At 41.4% G+C, this 27,563-nt stretch overlaps 4 protein-coding genes across 8 annotated transcripts; 1 reads left to right on the top strand and 3 right to left on the bottom strand.

Annotated features, from left to right (window-relative positions):
• The first annotated feature begins 302 nt into the window (after positions 1-302).
• pdzd11 (PDZ domain containing 11) lies at positions 303-5,543 on the top strand. 2 transcript variants are annotated; one of them, XM_073487642.1, is made up of 6 exons: positions 303-354; positions 855-952; positions 1,774-1,914; positions 2,057-2,155; positions 2,276-2,336; positions 3,284-5,543. In XM_073487642.1, the coding sequence occupies exons 2-6, from the start codon at positions 860-862 to the stop codon at positions 3,316-3,318; spliced, it is 429 nt and encodes a 142-aa protein (XP_073343743.1). In that variant the 5' UTR covers positions 303-354; positions 855-859; the 3' UTR covers positions 3,319-5,543. The 2 variants fall into 2 exon arrangements, with proteins under 2 accessions (XP_073343743.1, XP_073343744.1); XM_073487643.1 differs by lacking the exon at positions 303-354 and adding an exon at positions 487-542 and having other exon boundaries at positions 3,284-3,398.
• Positions 5,544-5,707: 164 nt separating this feature from the next.
• Positions 5,708-10,743, bottom strand: stard14 (START domain containing 14). Its single transcript, XM_073487220.1, has 6 exons — positions 10,475-10,743; positions 10,236-10,383; positions 8,999-9,102; positions 8,751-8,868; positions 8,606-8,658; positions 5,708-7,082 (listed from the first exon to the last, which is right to left on the bottom strand). The coding sequence occupies exons 1-6, from the start codon at positions 10,643-10,645 to the stop codon at positions 6,876-6,878; spliced, it is 801 nt and encodes a 266-aa protein (XP_073343321.1). The 5' UTR covers positions 10,646-10,743; the 3' UTR covers positions 5,708-6,875.
• A 1,636-nt stretch (positions 10,744-12,379) lies between these two features.
• Positions 12,380-21,067, bottom strand: rab41 (RAB41, member RAS oncogene family). Of its 4 annotated transcripts, none has more exons than XM_073486653.1 (8): positions 20,884-21,067; positions 19,657-19,715; positions 19,421-19,474; positions 18,487-18,592; positions 17,483-17,594; positions 16,551-16,644; positions 15,185-15,251; positions 12,380-14,464 (listed from the first exon to the last, which is right to left on the bottom strand). In XM_073486653.1, exons 1-8 carry the CDS (start codon positions 20,960-20,962, stop codon positions 14,400-14,402), a joined length of 636 nt encoding a protein of 211 aa, XP_073342754.1. In that variant the 5' UTR covers positions 20,963-21,067; the 3' UTR covers positions 12,380-14,399. The 4 variants fall into 4 exon arrangements, 3 of the variants coding, with proteins under 3 accessions (XP_073342754.1, XP_073342756.1, XP_073342755.1); XM_073486655.1 differs by lacking the exons at positions 16,551-16,644; positions 18,487-18,592 and adding exons at positions 16,022-16,115; positions 17,897-18,002 and having other exon boundaries at positions 20,884-21,040; XM_073486654.1 differs by lacking the exon at positions 18,487-18,592 and adding an exon at positions 17,897-18,002 and having other exon boundaries at positions 20,884-21,040.
• On the bottom strand, positions 14,472-25,795 carry arr3b (arrestin 3b, retinal (X-arrestin)). Its single transcript, XM_073486652.1, has 15 exons — positions 25,772-25,795; positions 24,774-24,804; positions 24,558-24,618; positions 24,415-24,459; positions 24,139-24,332; positions 23,995-24,054; positions 23,837-23,913; positions 23,601-23,736; positions 23,427-23,511; positions 23,266-23,338; positions 22,866-23,003; positions 22,629-22,706; positions 22,510-22,533; positions 22,382-22,431; positions 14,472-15,062 (listed from the first exon to the last, which is right to left on the bottom strand). The coding sequence occupies exons 1-15, from the start codon at positions 25,777-25,779 to the stop codon at positions 14,971-14,973; spliced, it is 1,152 nt and encodes a 383-aa protein (XP_073342753.1). The 5' UTR covers positions 25,780-25,795; the 3' UTR covers positions 14,472-14,970.
• Positions 25,796-27,563: the final 1,768 nt, after the last annotated feature.

Raw genomic sequence — 27,563 nt, forward strand, 5'->3', positions numbered from 1 at the left:
TAGGAGACAGTCATCTGAAACACTCTCAGGTAGCAGAAACTGCAGAAAATGTGCTTGTTAGTTGCAGAAATTAGCCTGAGAGAGAGGACATGGTGCATTAAATGAAAGGATTGGGGGACTCACATTTCCTGACAGGCTTTATAAGAAAAATCTGGACATTATAGGACTTAATCTGCTCCACAGGATGGCAGTAATGCATCACTGCAGTACAAGCTGCTGTTACAGCTCAGAGACTGCAGGGCTGCATGTTGTAGCGGCTCCTCCCAGACAGCAGGTGGCGGTATTGAGCCTGATGTGAGTCATCGACCAACACAAGAAAAAGAGGGTTGTTGTTGCTAGCTGTCGAAGTGGCAGGTGAGATAATTTGCTATTTTGTGGCTGTCAGCCTGAGTTTACATCAACAGGTTAAGCAGTATCTTAATCTTTACCGTTCAGGTAATTATAATAGTGAATGCTAGCTTTGAAATGATGTTTGGTGAAGAGAGCGAAGAGTTTCGAAGTTAGCTAGTAAGCTAGCTGTAGCGTTAGCTGGCGTCTCATTGGTATGTAGCAGTGTAAAATGATCCACTATCGGCTAAAGAACAATTCACCTCATTTTATTGACATAGTCTGAATCAAATTTACATAATCAGTGTCACATTTATTTAATATTTGGTAGTATGTCAGCGGGTTTAGCTACTCCTGCTACTTTGTGCTGAATTAGATGACATACACTGTCATGTTTTGGTAAGCTAGCTCGTTTTAATGCTGCAACTAACACTATATGAAGAGCCTTAATTTGAAATAATGTGGGCTCAGCCTTAAGAAACTGTTTTGTGTAACACCGTCCTTCTCTGTCTTCTGGTGTGTTTCAGAACAAATGGATCAGAAAATCCCTTATGATGACTACCAGCTCCCAGTGGTCTTCCTGCCTACTTATGAGAACCCACCAGCATGGATACCTACACAGGAGGTATGCCACAAACAGTATTAGCAGAAGCACACTTTCTTCTTAAACCAATATATATAACCATGAATAAAACTATACACAATTAAAAGCTTTTTAACTGCATCTTCAGGTCTTCGTTAGGGGATAGGGATTAATCGACTACTTCGAAATGCAGGCGGGGGAGCCGGGAATCGAACCAGCAACCCTCATCAGTGTTTTCAATCATAAAAAGCGGCAAATCCTTACATGCAAGTAGCTGCAACCGGCTGATGTTTGACATTTTTGCTATCAAAATAGTCAATTTATTTTCTTTCAATCGACTAATCGATCAATTGGCTAATCGTTGCAGCTTTTATCGTAACCCCTGCCACTGCTTAAAGATTGGCTCTGTTGTTTGATGTGAAAGGCCTCCTTGATCTCTCTCCGGCTTTCAACTGCCTCCTGATCAGTGGCTTTGAATCCATTTCCAGTCAGTGTTGTTACTGGTTTTGGTGTGCACAGCAAGTGGATGTAATCTGTTTCCACGGAGACCAAAACATGAGTTAGTGGACAGCCAGAGAAAGATCAATGAGGCGTTCATATCCGACGTGAAGGTGAAGACTATGAGATGCAGTTTAAAGCTCTGCAAAAAGCAAACTGGACCTTCAGTTATATTTTTTGGCCCGTCTACTGTTTCCAAGAATTACAGTGTGCCGCATTCAACTTTCACGCTCAGTATAAGTTTTCTGCTGATTCACCCAGTAATCAAGGTGTGCAAGAAGATTCAGTCTCACAGTCATAATGGATATCATACCACCCTCCTGGATGTACATAGTCAGCTTTTCCTTTTCTTTCTACATTTTTAGCGGGTTCATCACCCTGACTACAACAATGAGCTCACCCAGTTTTTACCTCGCACCATCGTGTTGAAGAAACCTCCAGGAGCACAGCTGGGCTTCAACATCCGCGGGGGAAAGGCATCACAACTGGGAATCTTCATATCCAAGGTGTGTGTGTGTGTGTTTGTGTGTGTAGCCCAGGTGTTTGGAATGGCTTTTACTGCATCCATACGTACTGAACAATTGCATGCTTTTCAAAGTTGTACACATTGTGATTTCTAATTTCTGTGTTTGTGTGATGTGTTGGCAGGTGGTCCCAGACTCGGATGCCCATAGAGCAGGACTACAGGAGGGCGACCAGGTTCTCTGTGTGAATGAGGTGGATTTCCAAGACATAGAGCACTCCAGAGTAAGTCAGAGCATTAAGACAATAATACACAGTATCCATCCACATCTATATTACTGACATTGAGAGAGTTTATTTATTATATTGCATTAAGGTCTTTCTTCATTTCTTCCTCCTCTTCAGGCTGTAGAGATTCTGAAGACTGCGCGAGAAATACTGATGAGGGTTCGCTTCTTTCCTTACAGTAAGTACTTATTATGACAGTCTCTAGGTTGTGCAAATAGCGTTTGTACTCCTCTACCTTTGCTCTACAATAGTTCATATTGTTTGGTTTTGCCCATTGTGAAGATGTTTTGGCAGAGTGTATCCAGAAACCAGAAATATTACTGTGCAATCTCTTTTTATTGTAGAATTTGGTTTAGAATACAGAAAATGTCTCATAGGTGTTGTAATGCATTATTACTAAATTTGTGAATGTCACCGTTTTTCCATCTTCTATCCAGTGTCTGTTTATACAATTGATGCTCTTTTTATTTCAGTATTTTCGATTTTCTGCACAGTCCACAGTATTCTGTGACCATAAATATCAGTAAAAATCATGTACAGTAAACGAGTTGTGACTTATATATGTAAAATTAGCCATTTGTGCATTTGATAATCATAATTTAAAATATAGGCTTGTTTTTTTTGCCTTGTTTCCAAACAAACCTTTAACAGCATCAGAAAACATTAGTAAAGATACTGTTAAGTTAAGATAAGATGATGTAAAATATCTTTCATCCCAAAGGACGTTTTTTGGGCTCAGTTTGGGCGTGATAGCAGATTTCGGTCTGTTTTGAATATGAAACATGTGCCCTTCATCATCCCTCATAATGTTAATACTACAGTATGTGTTGTACACCGTACCAGTGTGGCGGTGAAAGGTTCATGTGTGTGAGTAAAAGGTGACATAAAGAACATAACTCGTTCCAAGAACTGAAACACAAGAATGTAAAGCCTGTCAGCACGTCGATACCATCGTGAGACAGTACTGACATACTGCAGCCGAGATAACGATCTCTCTGCATGTTCTCAACGAGAACAACAACTGGCTTTGGAGCCACTGACTTAGATCACTCTGGTAGGAGGTTACTACATATGATGATATAACTCTCATAGTATATAATGTTCTCTGTATGTTTCTTTTATCAGACTACCAAAGGCAGAAGGAGAGGACTGTACATTAGGTGGCAGCAGAGCGAGAGAGAGATGTGGACAGACGCTTCACTGAGCGTCACTACCCTCCTCCCACAGACTCTGGCCTCCATTCTGTCTCAGCTTCAGTATGACTGATGTATGACTAACAGACTCATTCAAAGTCCTCCATGTAAGGACAATCTATACTCTGTTACATACTCAGTTTCTTCTCTCACACCCCAATCTCCTGTGATGCATGATGGTTTCCACTCCGTCAGGATGTATTTACAGGAAGTGAGAGAAACAGAAGCTTAGTAGACATTTTACACGATAAATTATGTAACTGATACATATTTTCTAGTCATGCATAACATTTATAGACCACACATAATTTAATCATTGCCTTCACTCACTTTTCCACAATCCCTAATGAGATGTTTCTACTGTAGTCTTAGAGAAATATATAAATCAAGAACAGAGTAGCATTTGTGTGCACTGTACACATTTGCCTTGATGACACTGATATAGAGTAAAGATATATATATACACACATATGCTCAGCTGCTAGTTTATTAGGTATGCATTGCTAAAATTAAAGCAGTCCAATAAATCAGCCCAGCAATAAACCCTGCTGTCAGAAGTTAAGTTGTTCAGTTTTTGTTGAAAATTCAAATTGTAACAGTTTGACAGATACTTTTAACTCAAGATCCACTTACTGGCTTTGCTTCATATGTTTCTTATATTTTGTCCACCCCATCTTTATCAATGGGTAGACTAAATATTGGAAACGCTGCAGTACAACTCAAAAGCACCACAAACCACAGCTTCCAACACGGCCATACAGATTAATCAACATCTCTGAAACAGTTTCAACAACAGCTGAACATTATAACCCGCCATGAGCGGAGGACTGTTGAATTAAACTGCATAAACTGGCAACTGAGTGCATACACATTTAAGAAAATGTACATATGACTTGGTTTTCAGCACTCACTGATACATGTGGTACAAAGACAGCAAGGTGGTACGTATTTAAGAGCGTGTGATAGTGCAAAACTTCTGCTAAATTTTAATGATCTAAATATCACTGTGAATAAACTGCAGATCCAGTTTTTATATATTTAACAAGATTTTTTTTATTGTGTTGGAGATTGGACATTGTGTAAATATATTTCAGCGACTGCTTATGCATTATTTTAACACTGTCAGGTATTAATTGTGTTTATTTTTCACACATTATAACAAAAAAAAACTGCTTCTGGGTTGGATGATATTGTGGTTATTTCATGTATAAACTGAGGTGCCAAACTGTTGATAGGTGTAACTTCTAACGTGCTGATCTTTTACCTACACAAACGGGTATTTGGGGGTTTATGACCAATCAGCCATGATGTTGGAGGTGCAGATGAAGAGGTCACGGGCAATGAGATAGCACTATCGTTCAGGTTTTCACTCTGAATATTTCTTTTGTCGGTTCAAGTGCATGACAGCAGTAAAGTGGTGTAACCTGCAAAAACCATCATCTAACGAAAAAATGAAGACAGACGCTCCAAATATGCATTAATTAAATTTCTGAGCCTGAGAGAGGAGCTCTGTGGCAACTAAACCATCTGCAGGGACAATCCTTCAGCCCACAAAGTTTCAACTTCCTGTTTATAGCACGCTAGAGCACTTGGCTGGAGCGCAGACATGTAATCAGATGAAGAAGAGATAAATATCAACTTCATATCTTCTAAGCACTTTCTGAAATACCTGTCCTGTTTCATTGCACCTCCGACGTTATGACGGATAATATCGCTCAGATTTGTGGGTGGTTTCTGACGTCACTGCGGGTAAAAGAATCGCAGCACATGACAAAACATTGCGCCATGTCCTTTTGTTTAGTGGTGAAGCCGGTTATGGGGCGTTAACTGAGAATTTCATGTCCGCAGGATTTCATCCCAACTGAAGACTTTATCTGGTATTTTTAATCATTTCAGCCTCAGTGTTTCAAAATGTGTTAATCATTACAATCAGCAGATACGAGCTTCGGCCATAAAGTTAAACTGCATGCTTGAGAACATTTCGAATACTTCTGGATGTTACTGCGACTAACAATTGTGGAGACTGATGTAAATACCTTCCTGTTGCATCTCAACACTGTCTTACTCTTTTGTAAAGTAACTTGGTTAAAGTTTTGGTTTTACATCCGATGAACTAATGTGTTTTTCATCATTTTTCATAAAAGAACATGACATTGACATGCGAAAAAGAAATAAAAAGCTTTTGAACCCTAGTAACCTTTGGTCTGTGGACTTGAAGAGGCTGAACCAGAACTGGAAACAGACTGGTTTGTTCTGGTACAAGTAGCCAAACTCGTTCCACCTTGTAGGTTGGTTTCTCTCAACGCTGACTTGTCATCTTCAGAAGGAATGCAGTCAATAACAGGGATTACCAGAGCACGTTAACCATGTGAGGTTTATTTTTCTTTTTTGAAAAAGTATTCTTAACATCAAATATCTTCAGAAGAAAAAAACCTGCAGCTGCATTTCAGGGTCTTTTCTCCACCATGACTTCATCTGAGCGTACAGTAACTTCAAATAAATAAATAAAAATATCCTTTATGGTCATCCCAATCCTTCAAATAACAAAAATGCAAACCTATGATATGTACATTTTACAAGTTAAGACGACCTAACAAGATGTCCATTCTCAGAAATCAACAATTAATTCCCTCCTCGAGTGCCACTACAAGTCTAGGGTCTGAATAACTTATAATAAAGGATTGGATCGCATAGTTTTCGACTGTACATCTGAATAAATACAATGAACCAGCCTTCATGTGTCACATTAAACACGTAGTTGCCCACTAATTACAACTACATGTTTAGCAAAGATATGTTCACATTTGAAACAAAGTCAGTAGCACACGTGGTGATAGTGTTTTGTTTTGCATCAAGCTAAAAAAAAAAATGTATTTCTGTAGAACAGATTCAAGGTCAACGCCGAGAGCTGCTGCACAAACCCAGAACCTTTCACCAAAGCATGAAACCTACGTTTTAAACAGTAAATCTAGACAATAAAAAAATAAAAAAGTGACTGTTTTTAAGTCTGTCGAGTTCAGGCTTACACTTTTGATCGGATATAGAAGAAGGTTTCGTTAAAACACTGTCTCGTCTGTATTAAGAGGCTAATCGTTTTTAAAAATCTAAAGTGAACATGGTCACTCCTTCACTACTACCTTCACCTAATTTTCATTCACAGTCACGTGTAAAGGCAAAGAGCAACTAGTGGAGAACTACATGACTGCACTTCCTGATTTAAAATGTGCATTTTACAGCTGCACCTAAAAAGAAAAAAAAAAAAAGGCCTGACAGGTGGGCCATTGTTAATGTAGTGCTGTAAGTATGACACATTCAAACCCCAACATTATTTTAAAAAAAAACACTGGCGAGATGTTCAGCTTGGTTCAGCATGGACTGAGGTGAATGGCAACTTGATCTGTGCTCATTTCTGTCTGGTGTGACAGCTGTAAACACTTCATGCTCTTGCTCATCCCGAAAGGCACACAGACGCGGAAAAACTGGAAACAATTACAGAGTCTGAGGTCTCAGGTCTTCTCTTCGATTTAAGTGCTGTCCTCGCTGTCCTGAACTTCATCTTTAGAGGTCTCGTCCACATTTTCTAGCGAGTCTGCTCTCTGTATCGCCAGGTCGGCGGGGTTCATCATGGGCAGGGTGTTCTGCTCTGGGTACAGCCAGGGCTTGTGGTCGGGGACGTTCTGCGCTTTCCACTGTGGGTAGTTCTGTCCCGCCTTGTGAACACTCTTCATCACCTGGAAGGAGTGGGCCAAGAGAGGATATGATTATCAGAGGGCCGCAGTCCGACAATGAGGATCGTGCCACACCTTAGTCTCGGTCAACAAAGCTGAAGATAAAGCAGGTCAGAAAATACGGTGGAGCAGATTGTGTGGCAATCAGTTACAGGAGTCCAACTATTTATGGCTCTGACACAAACATTTTATCAAAGGCCTTTTACACTCTCAAATATAAAACAGTGATCTTGCCATTACGAGGCACATAAATTCATCACTTCACCCAGACGTAAACAAAACAAATTAAATCTGCGAATATTTGGATAATCACATAATCATTTAGACATTTAAGAAGCGCGAATAGCCAAAAATCCACTTAACCTCTCAAATGTTAAATATTTACTGTTTTTCGTGATTGTAAATTAAATATATTTAGTTTCCGGACTTGGTAGAAACAAAACATGCAACTTGAAGACGTCTAAAAAGCGGCTTTTCACGCTGCATGTAGCCCGGGGCTAAAATAATTCCTCGAACCTTCTTAGGCCTGACTAAAGGAGCCGTTTCCCCAGGGCTATCCTTGACCCTGGGATAACTTAACTTCACACACACACAGCTAACCTAGGGCTCTATGACTCATGCGTCACTTCTACTAGCCCCGGGTTAGATCTACGTTTGAACACGCGACAGAGTTTAATTTAGCCACATTTCACACTGGCACTTTTTGCCCCTGTGTTTAGTTGATTTTAGCAGGGGGCGCCCTGAAAACACGAGGCTAACCCTTCTCTGAAGCAGGCCCAATAGTACGCACCAAGCCCGAGGCTAAAGTTGGGGCTAACAGCGGTCTTAGCTTGGCGCTAACAAGGCTCTAAGAACGGCTTTAGCCCAGGACCTCAGTGGCATAACCTTGTGGTGGATGTTTTTACAATTTCCTGACACTTAACAGACAAAATGATGAGCATTAATCTACAATGAAAATAATCGTTAGTTGAAACCCTATTCTAGTCCCTCAGATTTAGGCCTCGTCCGAACATTTATGGATATTTACACCTTTGTTCACGTCCAAACAATCGTCATTTGACAAAATATCTCTGTAACAAACCTGTAGTTCAGTGTTTTACTGCGTTAAAGAGGTCAGTGTATCTGTTTAGTTTCAACACAAACACACACACACACACACACACACGACACACTTTGGCCTAAATAGTTTCAATCAGCGGAGGATATGAAACCTGGGGAACGAGTTCTGCCGGGACACGGAGCAGCGGCTCCAGCTGAGACGCTCTTTGTCAGCAATCTTACCAGGACAGGCCCTTCAATCTGGTTTCTATGGTTACCTTTGTCCTTTAAAAGACACATGAAACCCTCACTCCCTTACGTGCACACACACACACATTTTAATCGCCTCGTGGACACACACACACGCCCAAACCAATAGATTGTGTATTTTTAAACTCATCACTTTCATTGCTGCTGTTGACTCAATGTAAACAAAACGCTCGGTTGAGAGAGTTTATGACAACAGTTGTGTTTTTTACTTCACGTACCTTCGGAGCGAGCATTTTAGTGGCTGCGTTCACCACAACCTTCGGAAGAGAGCCTGCAGCAAAAAGAGAGAAAACTTTTAGAAAAGCAGCTCTTATAATGTTCAGCAACAGTGTGACCATGTCAGCGGTTGGTTGTGGGTTTTACCTTTGGGGTCAGCTTGTGAAAGGTATGTGAAATTACAGCTGTTCGGTCCTGTGGCCTGGATCAAATAACCGGTGAGGATGGAAACGGCTCTCACGAGTTTCTTGCCAGGAGGGTATTTCTGTAATGGAACCAGTTTGATGAATAATGAGGAAAAACCACAAGCAATTAAAGACAAAGAGCCGTAGAAATGTCACGTTGAAAGACAGTAGTTGCTTTGTGCAGGGGAGTGTGTGGAGGAGGTGTCGTACCGGGTGTTTGACTGAGAAGTTAACGATCACATACTCGTCATCCTTCACCTGCCACGATCGCAGACTCACCACGTCTCTGCTCGTCATTGGCGTTGGACATTGCCCTGCAGAGAAAACCACAACAACAAAAACATTAAAAAAAATCTTCTTTGTGAAAGACTTTTCTTCATTACTTCCCAATGTCACAACCTGAGACTCAACGAGTCCACCCTTGTTATGACAGTAAATACAGCGGTGGAACGAGAAGCCGCTCATTCTTCAGCCCCGAGGGCTTCAGCAGTTTACAAAAGTGTCGCCAGAAGAAACAGACTAAATGCAAATCGAGAGCGACTGTACTTCTACTTAACTACGGATACATTTAAAGAAAAATCTTGTTTGAGTGTGGATGTGGACAGAAGAGCTTGCTGATGGGTAAATAATGGCGGCACTGTTTATATTTCACTATGACTCAAAGAAAGGGGCCAAGTTTACTCCATTATTTACAATTTACAGCATTTTTAAGGAATAAAAGTCTTAAATAAAACTTTTTTTTATTGATTTTGTTTCGTTATTGCATCAAGAACTTCTTTAAAACAAAAATATAATGATTTTGATGATGCACCATCTTAAAATAATAACATTAAAGGGGCTCTATCTAAAGATTTACGTGTATAAAATCACTTTTCTATTGGCCACATGTGAGCAGATTGCATAGCGACGACCTTCTTCGTCTCTCTCAACAGAAAAGTTAGAATATTTTAAGGCTATATTGCGAAAACACAATGCGTATCTTGATATAACACCGTAGGGATGGTACAAAATATTAAACACAACGTGATTTCTGATGAATAACCATCAGTAATGCGGATACTATGAGGAAAGTGGGTAAAGGCAAGTATTAGAAGAAGAAGTAAGTTTGGAAAATGGCACCAAATCACTGTAATGCAACCTTTAAAACCAGGAAATGAAAACATATATGCCACGATGATATAACAATCTCCTGAATGAGGATGTGTACGTTAATCTCACATTAGGATATAACACCTACATCCTGCCCTGAGCATTATTCTTATATATAAAGAGATATAAAAGATATAAAAGAAAATCCTTCAAAATAAAACTCTACATAAACACTTTCCCCCTCTTTCAGTGTTTGTGTTTCTGGTGTGAGAGTCAACAGGTGCATCCAACAGGTGACTTTAACAGAGGACATATGATACACAGCACAGATTTAACAGGTGAAGAGGGGTAAACTCACATGAGTAGTAGCCCACATCAGCATTAGCAGACAGCCTGGCAATGTCAAAGCTCTCTAACATGGCGGGGTCCCACTCCTTGCGGTACTTGCTGTCGTGTAGGACGTCGTACATGGTGGCAGCTGACACATCTGTGACTGGCATTTTACACTGCAGCACACAGAGGACACACGGGGACACGTGAGACAGAGTCGATCACCTGTACAGGTGTTTTAAAAGTGAGAGTTAGGAGGAAACTCACCTTGATCTTGTGAACTTTGGGACCTTGCTTTCCTTTCTTTGCAGGAACCTCGACCCACACCTGCATCCCATTATTGTCATACTTGTTCACCCAGTTGTCCGATGATAAACACTGCTTTCTGAAGTCGGCAAACACCTTCTCGTCAGGTAAAATACACGAATGAATCGACATTTTTCTTTCTTTAAAAATCTGAAACACCTGCTCGGTCCTGAGTGTTTGAAGCGGAGGAGGTTTCACACCTGTGTGGTCGCGTTTGTCTCCGTCCGACTCAATATATAACGATCCGGTCGACAATCAGGTCGAGCGGGATTTTTGTCATTCCATCACACACACCTCTCCCTCTGACGTCACAGCACTTCCTGAATCCAGGTGTGTGATGCGGGCAGGTGTGACAGCTCCGCCCCCTCCTCAGAAACGACCCGAGAGGCCAATCCTGGTCCACAAGTGTTGACATTTACAGTATCGACACTGATACCAGAGGAGCTGTGAGTGGCCCAGAGAAGAAGAAAAGAGCTCGTGTGGTGGTTTTTATTGTCAGGAAGTGTGAAAGACGCACGTCAGGTGGAGTGAAGTGGTGGGCCGGACGCTGTGGGCCCTCAGGGGCAGTGGGTAGTGCGACTGTCTCAGTGCTGATGCATCATCACGACTGTTAAAACAGTAAACCAGGAGTCAGATATGAGCCTCAGTTCAGCCCCCTGATGGGATCTACATTTAGTTTTAACTACTGTTAAAGAAAATCAATAAAATAATCATAGTGATGACTCTGGGTCCACTGGGTCTTTATAGATCTGAAGATAGATCAAATGGATTATAATACAACAACAACAAAAGAAAAAGTGGTTGGCAACACTTCTTTATCAGCCATGTGTAGAAAACACACACACACACACACACACACACACACACACACACACACACACACACACACACATTCAGTTACAAGTACTGTAGGTATGGTAAGTCCATTTCTGCCATTTTCTTTTTTTTTTAAAAACAAAACTTGATGAAAAAGAAATTATTTCTGACGCAAAACCATGATTTTAAGATGTAAAGTCGAAATTATATTTAAGAACTTATGAAAAGTCATAAGAGTGTGAGATAACAAGTCATAATTATGATAAAAAGTCAGAATTATGAAAAGGGCAACATTTGTCTGGGAATTTCAACTTTTTAACTCATTATGATTTATCTCTTTATCATAATCATAAGAAAGTCGACATTATGGGATAAAAAGTCATTTGTGAGATAGTCATAACTATGAGACAAATAGTTGAAATTATAAGATAAAGTTATGACTGAAAAGTAACTTTTTAGCTGTTTCTTTTAATCTGACTTAATAGACTTTTTTTCCTCATAATTCAGATTTTCTTTAATCTAATAACTACAGCTTTTTCATGACTTTTTTCTCATAATGATCAACTTTCTTATTACATAATTAAGACTTACCATGGGAACATTATATATAAATATATATATATATATATATATATATATCATTTTTTTTCTTTAACTGGCAGTAATGGACTTTCATGTGAGATACAGATTGTGAAACAAAAAAACAATCATAGTAGAATGTACCAATATAAATACTGGAGGCTGATATGTTGAATTTTGTGACCAAGATCTGATAAGATCAGTAAAAGTCGCACAGTAAGAGTGTACAACTCAACCTCATGTCCGTACTTAGCCACACCTTACTTTTCTAACGAGTCATGCCTGTGATGCATCGGCTCATTAGTAGTTTCACTCTACTTTGGCGGACTGACTGGTTTCTTCCATTCAACTCCGGCGCCGTACAGATGAATCTTTTGCTGATACGTGACACATGAAGCCAGACAGAACTATGAATAAGCAACAAGAGACTGATACCACATCATCTGTAATGGAAGGAGGACACCACAGAGGTTACATTTTGGTGAAATATCTTTATTTTATTCCATGTGATAGGCCTACACTTGTGTTTCATTAACTCTCCTTTTTATACATCAGATAGTAATAGTACATTATTCACACAAACGTTGCTAAACACGAGTAGACAGCATATTTCAAATGGACAGACACGATTCAGAATAGCACAAAGCCGAGTATTTAGTCAGTGACAAGTAATAGAAGAGCTGCTCATGTTAAAATGGTTATTCGATGTAATCAAATACTTGAAATCCATTTTCAAAACATTTCAAAAACAAGCTACAGCAAACGAACAGTGTCTTTTGTTGTGCTATGGCTAGTTAGTTGGTTTGTGTTAAACTGTGTGTGTGTGTGTGTGTGTGTGTGTGTGAGTGTGTGTCTGGTGACGGTGCAGCCTTAACCTGCGACTGTAAACCGAGTTACTGACTACACACACTGCAGAAAGGTCAAGCAGTGCGACAGGGATAAAAACATTACCGGAGGGAGGGGGGGCGCCTAAGTGTTGCCTTTTAGGTGGAGTCCCAGCAGACACGCAAAACAATAAATAAAATAAAACTTTCAACGTGCGTGTCAGCGTCTGTACTTTTGGTCAAGCATACAATGTTATCTGTATGTCCAAGTTACAAAATAAATAAAACACATAAAACCAACAGTCCCTACACAGGCAATAAGCAATACAGCAAAAGGATACTGCAACTAACTTCTCTGCACTTTTTTTTTTTTTTTTTTACAGCAAGGGTGTTAGTAAGCGTTAGCCGTATCTGAGGACAAACTCTTTTATCTACCAGCTCTACAAAACAACTAGTGAAGCCATGAACCAGTCAGCAGGCTTCGGTTATATTTTTACAATATTGTGGCTTGATTCAGTGCACAACGTTGGTGAACAAACAAGCAAGGCATCTGTGTTCTTATCCATATAAATCCTGCATGGTGAGCATGCTGCATGTTTCTTGCAATAAGTGTAATCAACACGACAACAAATCGTCGATGAGATGGCGGGTTTACGTCGCAGCGGCCCGAGTGACAGCTCTCCATCAGTGTGGGGGAAAAAAAATAAACACCGGCCTATTTCATTTCCTACATTTTTGAAGGGGGGTTGTCTAATGACTGAAAACTCCTCCTCAGACGTGTTAGTACGCGTGCAGCTTATTTAGCAAACATTGGAAAGACGGTTGCTATAGTTTTAATGCAGACATCGCTTCAGGTTAGTAGCCTTTCTAATGAATGTGGGATGGCGTCCCTTCGATGAAAAAGGATATTTACGTCCTCATTACTCGGTTACACGTCCCTTTTTTACGGCACCGTTTCTCAAATTAAGTACATCTGGTCCACTAACACACTCGTTTAAGCCTACAGATGTGTCAGAGTCTGAACAATACCAAATAACCGGACTGTCCTTTTGAACCTAATGTGGTAATGTGAGTGTTAGCAATGATGTAAATTCACTGGTAAGTTCCTGTCTCGACTTCCTCAAAAACAAAACAAAAAGTCATGAAATATAATCAGTCATCTGAGAAGATAGAATAGTTTGAGGCAAACTCTCCATTTAAAATATATATAAAAAAAGTAAAATACAATGGGCTGAAAACTCAACCTTGCATTTAAATAATCCCAAGCAGTTTTACTTTACAACAATGACGAGAGTAACAGCACTAAGATTCTGAACTGTGCAATAACTCATGAGCGGTTAGCTATGTCAGTCTGCAATCCTATATAATGCCATGCAACTGGATGAAAATCTGAACATATCATTGAACTTATTCCTTTGTTTTAACTGTTTACTTTTTAACCTTTTTTTTTTTCTTTTTCCAGATAATCTGTTTCAATACAGTAATGCACATCCACACGGTTACTCTGAAAAGTCACTGGGTTGAAACGGGGAGGGAAGGAAAAAAAAAAGAGAAAAAGAAAAGACAGGTCCTCCATCCCAATGGCGGTGAGCCAAGGGTGGAGAGAGTGGCCACTGAGAGACAAGCTGTTGGTGGGGAGGAGACAGGCTGGGTGAGGGTGAGGTGTACTAGCATGAGCAGCTGCTCTCGGTGACAGTCATCTCTGGCTGTTTCTCCAATTTGATGTCGATCACTGAGAGGACTCGGTTAAGTAACATCATGGATGAATTTGCACATTTCGCTTCAGTATTTTCTGCAGCGCTGCCATCTCCTCAGTTAACACCGTCTCTTTTCTGAGGAGTAAACTAAGAGGCGTGTGCTACCAGCTTCCCACATTTCCTACAATTATAGCAATAAAGCCATGCCAGTAATAACTTAGCTGTGCCCATAATCATCCTACTAGAGGAGAAAAAATGATCTGACTTGTTTGTATTTCTATAAACCAATCACAATCATCTTGGGAGGTGCAAAGCCCAGGATGCAGTGACGCTGCCCCTGCAAAATAGTGTCTGCCAACAAGAAAGCCAACATCTGCCAGCTTGTTTCTGTTCATACCGTTAGCGACGAAGTTAGATGGCGAGCTCAGATGTTGTTCCTGTAGAGACTGTGGGGAGTTTGGCAACGCTAACATGCAGATAGCGAAAGGGGACGGAAATGCTGACTGAAATAGTCGGCCAATGGCAGGCTGACACCCAACGTCTACATCCGGTGAGTTAATCTACTAACAACTAAGGTTGTCGCAACATTTAATAAAAATCTGACATTTAATGCCTTCAAAGCTGCGTCAATGTCTCCTCGTGTTATCAAATATCAATATTTTTCAAGGTACTGCATCAAAGTTACAAATTCCAGCATCGTGACAACATTACATAATAATAACAATTCACATTAAAAGCATTTTTGAAAAGGATACTGTCCTCTTTGCTCTTCTCTGGTGTGCTGTCCATCCCAGGCAACGCAGCAGCAACACGACGGAACAGCTAGAAGACAAAGTCAGACGAGTTTAAGTGTCGAACATGTTTGAAAAAATGGGACATAAAGTCAAATGCTGTCACATAGTGGTGGGTGATTTGGATACAATTTTCTATCCCAGTATGTGTAATTTTACTGCCTAATTGATAGATATCATGGTATAGTTATTTTTCTGGAAATTCAATTGAGAAACTGTTTTTAAATCGCATTCATACAATGCAGTCATTTACATCCAAACACAACCAGAGACATTAAAAAGTACAGCTGCCTCACGTCACCCACCCCTACTGTAAAATAGGCTGCACACAATATAGACAGAAAGTGATCCAAGTTATAACTAATCCACCCGTACTAAAGATATTTGATTGAATAACAAGGCGAACACAAGAAGCAGTTGAAGCAGTAGAAAAACGTGTGATTATAACTCCCAGCATGAAAGTGAAGGTCGCCGTGCTATAACCTCCTCCGCTGAGCAAATCCATTACATTCACAGAAAACGCTTTGAAAGCTGCAGAAGTTTTTAGTGAATCACACAAAAAAGTACTCGAGCAAACAAACGCAGTGGCCGTAAACCTGTGCAGACCAAGTGAAGTAACACTGAAACATCTAAAAGCAAAAGCCTGTGGAGGAAAAAAGACAACCAATACAGGAAGTACTGAGGGTACTAAGACATGTCATGATGCCAGAAGAGAGGGGGGGGAAAAGGAGGCGGAAAGAGTTAAGTGTAGACTTTAACAGCAGCATTAGCTGGACTACCTCGAGAGGGCAGATTCTCTACCTGTTTGACATTGTAGCCAGTCTTTGCGCTGGTTTCAATGAACATGACATTCAGTTCCTTAGCTCTCTGCTCGCCCTCCTCCGTGGTGATCTGTCTGCTCAGGTAGAAGCAGAGAGGGGGGGAAGACGGACGAACAGACAGATGTGGAAAAGAAAACGCAAAAAGAGGACAGGCCAAAAGGAGAGGGAGGAGATGGAGAGAGAGAGAGAGAGAGAAACAAAGAGAGCTCAACACAGAATCTTGTTTTGAGTAAAAAAAAGAGAGAGAGAGGTTAGTTTAGTTATAACATACGCAGACACAGTGGAAGACAAAAGGGACAGAAGCTGCTGTGCTGAGTCAAAGATGAAGCAGCAGGAGAAAAAAAAAACGGGATCTCATTCACTCCACAGCCACTCTGATCCGTATAATGAACACATGGAGGGGTTTATTAAATCCCAGATGGCTCAGGTCGGCCTCCCTGACCTAAAGGACATAACTACTATCAGGACTATTTGTCAGCATTAACACCGGCTTGTCGCTGGACACCAACCTGTTTGACGTTATAGCCAGCCTTGGCACTGGTCTCTATGTACATCACATTGAGCTCACGAGCTTTCCTCTCTGCCGCCTCAACAGAAACTTGCCTGCCACGGTCCCACGGGAAGGGAGGGAGTGGGGGGGAGGATGGGAGTGGTGTGGAGTGTGGTGTCGAGGGGGAAACACAAAAAAAAAATTAAAATGACATGGAGAGAACAGAGCAGGAAAGGAAAACAAAAAATAAAAACATAAATATGACCAAATCATAAGAAATAAAGGTGCTTAAATCCTGAATAAAAAAGCTGGAGTGTGTAAAAAATACCAAACCAAGGGGATGATAAAAGTCAAAACTGGATGAAATGCACTGAAGGGAAGAAAAGTGGGATTTGGCAGAGAGCGTATCTACTTATATACTATAAAATAGGACATTATATTAGCCGACTCTGCCCTGGACTGGGAGCTCAGAGCACCAGGGGAGTGTTGGTGTTTACTATCAGACCTCTTAGGGTACAAAATGGCAAGGGGCTAGCTGGGTTAGCATGCTAACTTCAACAGATATAAGGTAAGACAGAACGTGTAAGATATTTCTGCAACACAGTACACAAACGTCATGGATTAGTTAGTTAATTTCTAAATGTTTTAAACTGAATTTCTTACATCTGGCACCTTTCCTTGCTAGTTCCTCATTCACCACGTTGCTAGCATTGTTTTAGCTCAGCCGTCTAGTCGGCTATATCAGTATACTGGTCGGTTCACGTAACGCAGATCTGCTAATCAATGAGATTACATGTAGTTTGGACACAGAAGAGGATATTAAACACTGAGGTCCTGACCTACATTCATCAGATCGCTCACGCCTACTTAATAACTGCACGCTACGCTAGCAGAATTATACATTTAGTCTATTTAACAATCATCCTCCACACATCTCACACACTCACGTACCTTTTATCTGCCAAGTCTGTTTTGTTTCCAACAAGCATGATTATGACATCACTTCCTCTCTCTGTTCTGACATCATCAATCCACTTTGAGGTTTGCTGGAATGAATTTAGATCTGTGGATGAAAAAAAACAAACAACAACAACACAGAATTACTGTAAACGCAACCACAAAAACACATAAAACATTTGTTCTCACTAAAGTTAAAAGTGCGCACAGGCAGTTATTGTTACAGAGGTAAGAGCATCCTGTGTGTAGTCGTTTTAGTACGCAAGCATAATAAGAGGAGAAGCTTGAAGAGGGAAAATATCCTGAAGGTTATTAGCAGAAAGATGTGAAGTAGCAACTATGCCAAAGTTAACTGCGGTCGAATTTCTCTAGATCCTACAGAAAGGTTAGAATACAGCCCTGACTCACTGGTGATGTCATAAACAACCACGGCAATGGTAGAGTCACGGATGTAGCTGGGAATTAGGCTACGAAAACGCTCCTGTCCAGCAGTGTCCCATAGCTGGAGCCGGACCTGAGGATTGGAGCGGAAAAGGAGGTGGAGATAAGGAGGGGAAAGGCAGAACAAGAAAGTGGAGAATAGGACAGACATAAAGGAACTGCAAGCCAAGCAGCAGAGATGAAAATGGCCTTTTTTTTTTTTAAATGGAGAGATGAATCATTCAAATGCGGCAGGGTCGGAGATGACCAGCGTGCAAAAAAACAAAAACCAAGACATGTGAAAGGAAACCCCGCTGAATCATTATTTAGTAGAACATTTCTTCAGATGTCACCTCACCGGGCAAGATTCTCTATTATTCCTTTCATCAGCCTCATATATAACAGACCCCCCTGGACACCCGCTGAGAGATGTATCACTACAGCTGATGCACACAGCTGGAATACATCCTCATCATATTGTCCAGCGGGGTTTGCCAAGCTAGTGAAATTTTCTTTTTTTAAGCCCCTCCACATACTAAGCGGAGGACAAGGAGGTGAGGCGAGGCCATGATACCTACTGGCTATGTCATAAACCACCACAGCAGCGGCTGAGTCTCGGATGTAACTGGGGATGAGGCTGCGGAAACGCTCCTGTCCGGCTGTATCCCAGAGCTGCAGCCGAATCTGTGGCCAGCCGTGAAATGAAAGTGGAAAGGATGGGATGGGGGGGTGGGGGGCGTTTCATGATCCAGCCGGGGGATGGATGGAAGGAAAACAAAAACTTGATGTAACGATGGGAACTAATAACATGATCACACGTGTCACAAAATGAAAGTCTAGCTTAATGTAAACAAAACAATGTGAAATGGTGAAAGGAGAATAAACGGTGGCTACTACTAAAATGAGCTCATGCATGCTTTCAGCTTTTCTAGCAGTTTGAAAACTACACAAGTAGACTTTAATCACACAGGAGATATCTTCCTCTGACGTCACGCTCGGGGTGCGACGCTCAAATGCTGTTATCAAGAGGATATAGTGCTGCAAATCACACAGACAGCAGCAGCATCAGCGACTGAACAGACGGTGGACGGTGCGAGTATCAGGAGCATCCTCGGGTCATTCAACTCCTTCCTAGCTGACATTACCGTAAAAGAGAAGTAAAAACAAGCTCGCAATGTGACGTTGACTTTGTCGTCTCTTAGTAAGTAATGTTAGACGGCATTATACATACAGGAACATATTTCTGTAACCTTCAATTAAAACCCCTTTTCTATCATATTGTGCAACATTATCAAATGGTAATCTTAGCTAGGAAGTAGTTGCATGCACCAGTAGCTAATCGGTTATCCAACATGTTATTTTACTTTGAAATACTGTCTTTTTTCAATTGCTGATCGATCAGGAAGCGGTGAAATGATAACAACACGCGAGCTTCCCACCTCGAGTGTGATGTCAGAGGGAAATGGCCGCTGAGTGAATAATGAAAATTGCAATAAAATACACAGGGCTTACCGTGCGATCTTCTAGGTACATAGTTTTTGACAAAAAGTCAATGCCAATTGTTGCCTGCAAAACAATAATTGCATTAAAACATCGTTACAGGCAGAGAAAAGTCATTTGGTGAAGGCGTTCGGCCACATTACACACTAAACATGATCTTTACTACTGAAGGGAAAGCACAGGTGGATCTAAAAACACCAACAATGGGTCTGAATACGCTCAATCTGTGTGTTGGTGTGTGTCTTTACCTGATAAGTGTTGTCGAAACTGTCATACATAAACCTGGTGATGAGAGACGTCTTCCCAACTGCACAAACAGACGACAGACATTTTTAATATTTGATCTTGTTATTCAAAAAGATCACAATCTACAGCACCCAATCATATCAAGTCTGATTTTGTATAATAGGTGGGGAGACAAAAAATCATTATGAGTCAGTGACAGCACATAGTGAGTACGTAGCTGCTCTCATTGATGCAATGTGGACTGCTGAACCCACACGCTGAGCTGGCACTTCTGGGTGGAGCCACAACATTTTGCAAAATGAAAATGGCTCAACTTCTCGCAATTTGTTCCGTGATGAGAGACTGTCACTGCGATATTAGACAGTCGCCCCTAAAACACAGTCACGCACAATAATGGCAGTGCTAGACCACCGCAGGCTGACGTTAAATGGTCGGGGAAGAGGGGCCGACTGGTTTGGACCCACCGGCCGACGTGGCTCTGCAAGGTGCTGCTGTGGGAAGCTAACAGCTAGCTAGCTACATAGGAAAGTCAAAAAGCGCTACGCTGACATGTATGGATGGATTTAGTGCCCTTCACATACACAGCCCCGCTGTTTAGAGGCGACATAAGTCTTGACGGCCACGTTAACGCCTCATATACGTCCTGAATGCCAATATTAGCTAAAGTTACTGCTCGTGTATTTCAGCCTAGCACAGCTAACTGCTAGCTACAAGTAGTTAGCCTGCTACCGAGGGCTACAGTTACGCTGTAGTTAGATGATGCTGATGCATCACAAACTAATGGCCACAGTAAGGACAGCGACCCTTGTTTGAATCTGACAACAACTCAATCTATGGACGAGTCACAAATGTTAATGACATAAAACCGGCAACTCTACTTATTTTTGGGCGTTTATCGTTACGACGAGGACCGAGATGTTTGGCTAGCTTAGCGACTGACCGTAGCTAACGCTAGCTATGCAATGACATCATCACGAGTCAGAAAATATGTTATGTCCGCTGTCTTTTTCTGACCCTACTCTCTCTTAAACACACGGTCGACACTGAAACACTAAATCGCTTTGTCTCATCGCTGGCCCATCACGTCCTAAGAGTAACTCTACCAAGCTAGCCAGCAGCAACTACCCAAAAAGCAGCTAGCTAGCCAGCTACGTGAATCTTAGCCACTTCTTCTAACACATCCGACCAAAATTAAACACTCGGTTCAGACACAATGTCCCTTTTCTTACCGCTCTGTTCGCCCAGAAAGACGAGCTTGAACTTTCGTAGAGGGTTGCCAAACTCTCCGCCGCCGGTCGTGGTCGACATTTTTGACAAAAAATAAACAGCTAACTAGCTGACACGGCTAATGATGTGATGTCTAGACCGGAGAGGAACAAGTAGTGTATCTTTATCCTGCGTTAGCTGAGCGCTATTGTTTTCTTAGACGTGCAGGAGGGAAACAGCGCAACCGAGAGGAAACAGCAGGTACTGCAACGTCAAGTCTTATATATTATGCTTATTATCATATCTATTGCTGTTATGTGTCTAATACAGTTATATAATAATCAATATTTCCCTTTTCTCATTTGTTCTTCTTATAATAAAGTTCCCAGTTATAAGAAAGAAGTCTTGACATGAAAATACTGTTCAAAAATAACCATGCACGAGGAAATAACTGGGGGGGAGGGTCTGTTTATTTACTTCACTTGTCCATAATGAGTTACACAAGTAGTATTTCAGGGTCATTCGTCCCACAGCTGCACATCCAGTCATGATATATCACAGCATTAAGATCTGAATGATAAATAACAATCTGCAATGTTTAGTATTCACAACACGTGGAAAGAAAAAGTCTACCCTCTACACTACGCACAGAGGAAAGTGTACAACACGTGTTTAGTTTTTTTATTTAACGCTACGATGGCATTCAGAGAAACAGTTCAGACTCTTTCAGATGATGAGGTAATGCCTGTCAAAGGTAAGTATGTACAGGTGAAGGAGGAGCGTCGCAGTGACTCGTTCGCACTTTGTGCTTTCCTTCGTTTGGTGTTGAGGTCCTTTGTGTTTGTGTTGTGTCGTCAGAGAGGCGATTTTCACCTCAGTCTTCCACGGTGTCGAATGAGATGTCTGCCCTGTGGGTGTGAAATGGACAAACAGTCAGTCACAACGCCGAGGCGAGCCGTGGAAATGGATTTCATCTAGTTTTATATACAACCAAGGGTCAAGCGGGCTGCTACAACTTCCCAAATCAGCATAAATGCTCCTGTTATTAGTTAATGGACGATTCAACAAAAATGTCTTCTTGGATTTGGAGCAACAGGGTACGCTTCACAACCTCACAAAACTCCTTTATATGTATCGTTGAAATGTGTTGTGAATGAGATCTAACATTGAATTCCTCAACATGCAGTGTGTCCCCTTGAAGAGGTGGACACTGTAATGTGTGATGAACCGAAGGTGACCTCACCTGAGCTAAAAAGGCTTTTATTCCAATTTGCTGTGGTTCAAAAAAACAAACACACAAACAAACACAGAGGAGAAGAAAAGCATGTCACAAACATCACAGCCACAGGCGAAGACATCATCTTTTTGCAGAGACTGTTTCATACTTACACTTCTGCTCACACGGCAGGCGACGAAGGGACGACAGAAGAGGACATACGTTACGTCAGACATGTGAATCAGATCAGTCTTTTCTTTATTTATCAGGAAAATAGCATCTTTGTGCACAAACAGCGCGCTCACCTGCAGGTTTTGGGGACATCAGGACCAGAGGGAGATCCAAAATGACGTCGCTGGAAATAAAAAAATAGGTTTAGATATAATTCACACTGAAAACAGGCGACGGCACATGAAGGGAAATCGATATTTACCTTCCTGTAAGGCCACCCAGCAGACTGAGAGTAACAGAGAAACAATAAAAGACACCGTTAGTCTGCACGACACGTAGAAGTACAACGTAAGAGAGTATTTAAGTGAAGTTGAGCCTCACCCTCCGCCAGACGCCACCAGAGTGACCCTGACTTTGTAGGAGACGATGATGCCCTGCATCTCCTTCTCTCCTTGACTCCTGCGAGGGGACAGGAATAGTTTATCTTTCAGAGCTTGAGGATTTGGTCTAAGACACGTTAAGTGGATGACACAATGTTAAGTTGTATCACCAGCACTCTGTAAGAGGATGAAAATGTGTCCAGGTGCTCATTGTAAGCTCTGTTTATGAGTGACTTACAGGGTTGTGGACGCAAGGTGAGTGTCCTCGTCTTTTAGCCGCCCGTCGACTGAAAGGCCGCGTTTCTCTTTGTTGCTGGACAGCAGAGGGGTGATTTGGAAGGATTTATCCAGGGAAGAGTTGGCGTTTATTGTCTCTCTGTAGGTGAAATAATGAATAAATAAATAAATAAAGAATAAAGCGTAGTAATAATAGAAAACATTACTAAGATTGACGAGCATTTCGTTTCCATCCCGATACCGATTACCGATCCGATACCGGTATTTTTCATTTTATTTTGTTATGACTTATTAGAGCTGCATGATACCAGAATAAAACAACATCTACCACCTACAATACTTTCGATTTTAAATTAAACATCACAGTGAAACAAGGATTTTCCAGATATTTAAAGCCTCACCCGAACTCCTCGCAACACACTGTCTTGCTGTAGGTGTCGGATGAGTAGAGCGCCACGTTTGTTAGCTGCTCAACTAAAAGAGAAAAGAAAAGACATCTCCGTTAGACTCGTCAGTCAAACTCTACCTACTTGTATAAAACTTCAAACTTCTCGCTGCTCACCTGAGACTTTGATTTTCTTCACGACCTTGTTGGTTTCATTGTTGACTTTTACCTTCACGGTGATCGGGTCTCCGTGGTAGTAAACCTAAATGTAAGAATGATTTCTCGTGAGTAGCCGAGCGACGGTCGTTGTGTTTATGATGCAGAAAATGTGGTTCGTAGACTCTGACGTACCTCTTTTTCGAGGGAGGCCTCCAAGTTAAGAGGTTTGTCGGTCATCATGAACTGCTTGCTGATGTCGGCCTTGGGTCCGGCCTTGTTGTTGGCTGGCGCGAACTGAATTTTGCGAATCATCAGGCGACATGTGTCCCTAACACCAGGAAAAGGACAAACAGAGAGTTAGGGTTCGTCCTCTGTATGTATCCTACAGTTTAATGATGACATCATGGTGTGACTGTGGGCCTGCATACTTCTTTTCAATGACTTCTTCTGCGTTGCAGGCCACGTTGGCAAGGTATCCTTTAATCTCAAAGTCCACGCCACAAGCCTAGAACAAGAAACAAGACCCGAGTAAATAATCTGTCATAGTCGTGTATAGGAGCGAATGGAAATGGACTGGTCGTGGTACCTTGCCAGAATCATTTGGGCCCGGCTGTAAGGAGACCGAGCACGGGAGATCTGTGGGCATCTGAGGGTAGAAAGCAGAAGCAACGGTGAATGATCGATACCACGTTTGACTCGAGGGAACGGGAGGGATTTCATTTGTGTTTACCTGGAAGGTAAAGGGGTATCCTTGCTCTCCAACTTTCTTCATGAGGAACTCCATCATTGGTGTTTTGGCCGTGGTTCCTTCTGTAGGAGGATACACCTGAACGCGCTGGATCCAGATGTCTCTCCTGAAGGACAGGCCCATGACGTCCAAGTCCTCGCTTCCGTAGCGGAAGGCACAAGCGAGGTAGACGAATACTGCAAACAAAAAGGGGGATATTTATCTTTGTTGCACGTACATTTATGTTTTATAGCTCGTACCACCGGCAGATAGAAATACCTTTTCTGCCTTCGAGGCCGGCAGGGTCCACTTTAATAACACCCTCTGCAAACAAGAGGAAAATCAAAAGCATGAGACTTAAAACAAGACATTTGTTTTATTGTATGTGTGCAAAATTCGAGGACGCATCGACGGACACACACCAACTATTTCCACTGAGTCCACATGGTCGACAAAGTCTCTCTTCCCCAAGTACAGGGCGATCTGAGAAAAAGCAGAGAGGGTTACAGTTACTCCTACGCCAAAGGTTACAAGAGTTTGGGAGTTATTTCTGGAAGTTGGAAGAGCAACATACAAACTGCGCTCCTCCCTACACCAAAGAGTTGCCCTGTAATGACTGTATTATAGAGGCCACTTACATGTCCGTTGCCGCTGGTCTTCTTATATACTCTGGAAAGAGAGAAAAGAGGGGAAAAAAAACTGTAAATCAGACTATTACTTCACACTGATGTATCTGATAAAAGTTTTCTCCTTATTGTGTCAAGATCCACGTCTAAAGTCTTCCTCGGGCAGCAGAGTCGTCCACCCACCACCTCCCTTAGTTGTCATTTCCAATTACAGGACGCCTCCCACCCTCCACCCGGCTCCTGTGTGCATGGATTAGTGCTCAGGATGGGAAAGCACCTGCTGGCACAAGCAGGTCTAATCTGGACATAATACATATAACTGTGATTTGGTAAATAGATTATATGTAGGTCATGTATTTTTGTTTTTATAAATGTAATGGAAATCTCTCCGATTAATCAAATGTTGCAGCTGAGAGTAAAATCCTGAATCATTATCCCAAAATATTGAGTGTTTTTCTTAATATTCTCAGCATTACATAACCCCGTGAACCATAAAGAAACTAGTAATCCTCGGTGGTGTTTGCTTCTTCGGTTGTGTGCCGAGTAATCCCGTTAAAACTTTTTTCTTTTGTCTCGTAAACCTCTCCTCCAAGATCAAATCCACACAATCCACCTTAATCGGGATTTATCCGTATCCTTGAAGGTGCAGAGACTCGACGGCCAAGATGTTCAATAACACTTTGATCTCCACGCAGGCCCTGAGCCTTTTCTTGATTTCTTTAAGAGTCAAGTTTCAAAAAATCACAAAATCAAAGTTGGGCTTTAAATTAACATAAAGTTACAGTATGATTCAAGGGTCGTTGACTTTGGGTAGCCTGTTCATCTTCAAACAGCATTGATTATCTCTTTTATGGACGTTTTTGATTGTATACTTTATGAAATGTCTTTTTGTAGTAATTTATCACCTTAGAAATTAAATTAAAAGCTTTTACCCTCTGTTCTGAACCAGTCACTGTGTCAGGGTAGCTGCTGAATTAACAAGCGAATGAGTCGAAACTCTCTATACTCACTTTGACATCTTGACGGTAAAGTTACAGATCCAGTCTGTGAATAAAAAAGATAAAAAGACACAGTTAGTAAAAGGCGATACTGATAAATTCACTGGTTACATTTGGATTCAGAGCTAAAGATTATTTTCTTTATTAATCGCTGTCATAGAGGTGAACAGAAACCAGAAAATATTCACATTTAAGAAGCTTTTTATTCTTAAAAATGACTCGAGCTCAAGCGATCATCATCAAAATAGTCTGTAGTTGATATAATAACTGACAACTGACACTGATGAAGTTCATCCACTCATGACTGTCTGAATAACTTCCCAGTAGAAATAGTTTCTTTCTGTATTTACAACTGATTGAAGTAATTGAAATTCCCGTCTTTGCAAAAACTGTTACATCATTATCCTGAGTTATCGTCATTCAAGTTTATTTCCACTGATCAGCAAAAGAGAAACCGCTCACTTACCGTGCCCTCGGTCCTGTCGGTGAGTCTCCTCTGCTGGCGTCTGTAATCCGTCACCGTGTAAGTGTGTGAGAGTGCCAATCACTGCCAGCCGTTTGCTTTTATACGATGACCTCCCAACCTCAGAGCCCTCCCCTCAGCTTACCCAGCAAGTCAAAGAAGGCTGTTTTGGAGAAAATCTAATTAATGCATTAAGACGCTACACCACAGGGTGTGTAAAAATAATGTTGTTTTCAGAAAGAGAAGCTCAGACGGGTTGGCAGTTATGGAGGTGGGATGTATATGTAGAGGAGATAACGGGCCCCTTTTTGGATCCAGCTCTTATTTCTGTGCTTAATATTGTATTCTCAACATTTTGCACATGCAGTCCTCCATGTTTTCCTGTAGTTAGTGCAGGAACAACAACATCATCATGAATTAAATGAGTCTACTAATGCACGTCACGTGTAGATCTTGAGGGAAACGTTTTCTGAAGTCTGTGATTATAAAAAAAAACTTAAATTAAATACTGTAGCAAATAATTATTTAAGCTCTTTTGTGGGAGCTGTGAGATACTACCAGAGCCTCAATAAGACTGTGTGAATGGACGACGTGTGAAATGTTCAAGGACTTCCTTTCTTATAGCTTAGACAGGAGAGCGGTATTAGTTGGATTTTGGTTGTTATGGTAGCCAGGACGACAGATGGCTCCCCTACCGAGCTTTATGCAATCTGTGCTCATGGCAGGTTTACAGAAATCTAAGTGACCCTGCTATGTTAATGTAAGCTACCTTGTGGTGTTGAATTGCACAGATATTTTCAGGCCATAACTTTTGTAATATTTGACTTAAAAAAACTCCCTGAAACTGTTTTGTTGCCTCATTAAACTGCAGCTTTCAGGTCCTCCGAGAGAATCACATTAATTGGCGGTGACCTTTTTAAAAGGTCAAGACACAACCATAGATGTAAATCCGTACGGTGGCTTGCTGGAGGATTTTCTCGCTTCTCTCCTGGATTGCCACACCTTGGCAGTTCGGGATAATGAATTAGATTTGTGGATGTTTGTGCTGGCCTCCGTTCAACTGTCATAGTGGGACGGGGGTTTGGGATCTCTTTAAAGCTGCCCGGACGACACAGTGCACCATCAGCCAGGAGTTTTACATTCAAAACACAAAGTTAGGCCGTTTATCTCTACACATGACCTGCAGCTTCACTTCTTACATGTTTGGATCTGCAGTAAATCCAGAACAAGCGCGTCTGAGACTTGCTGTAGTGTACCAGATGTCAATGTAAGAAATCCAAGCAAACAATTATTTTTGGAAGAATGGTGATGTGTGGGAGAAGAGGCTCCTTTATGTGAAAC

Source organism: Pagrus major, chromosome 18, assembly GCF_040436345.1.
Source record: "Pagrus major chromosome 18, Pma_NU_1.0".
Lineage (NCBI taxonomy): Eukaryota > Metazoa > Chordata > Actinopteri > Spariformes > Sparidae > Pagrus > Pagrus major.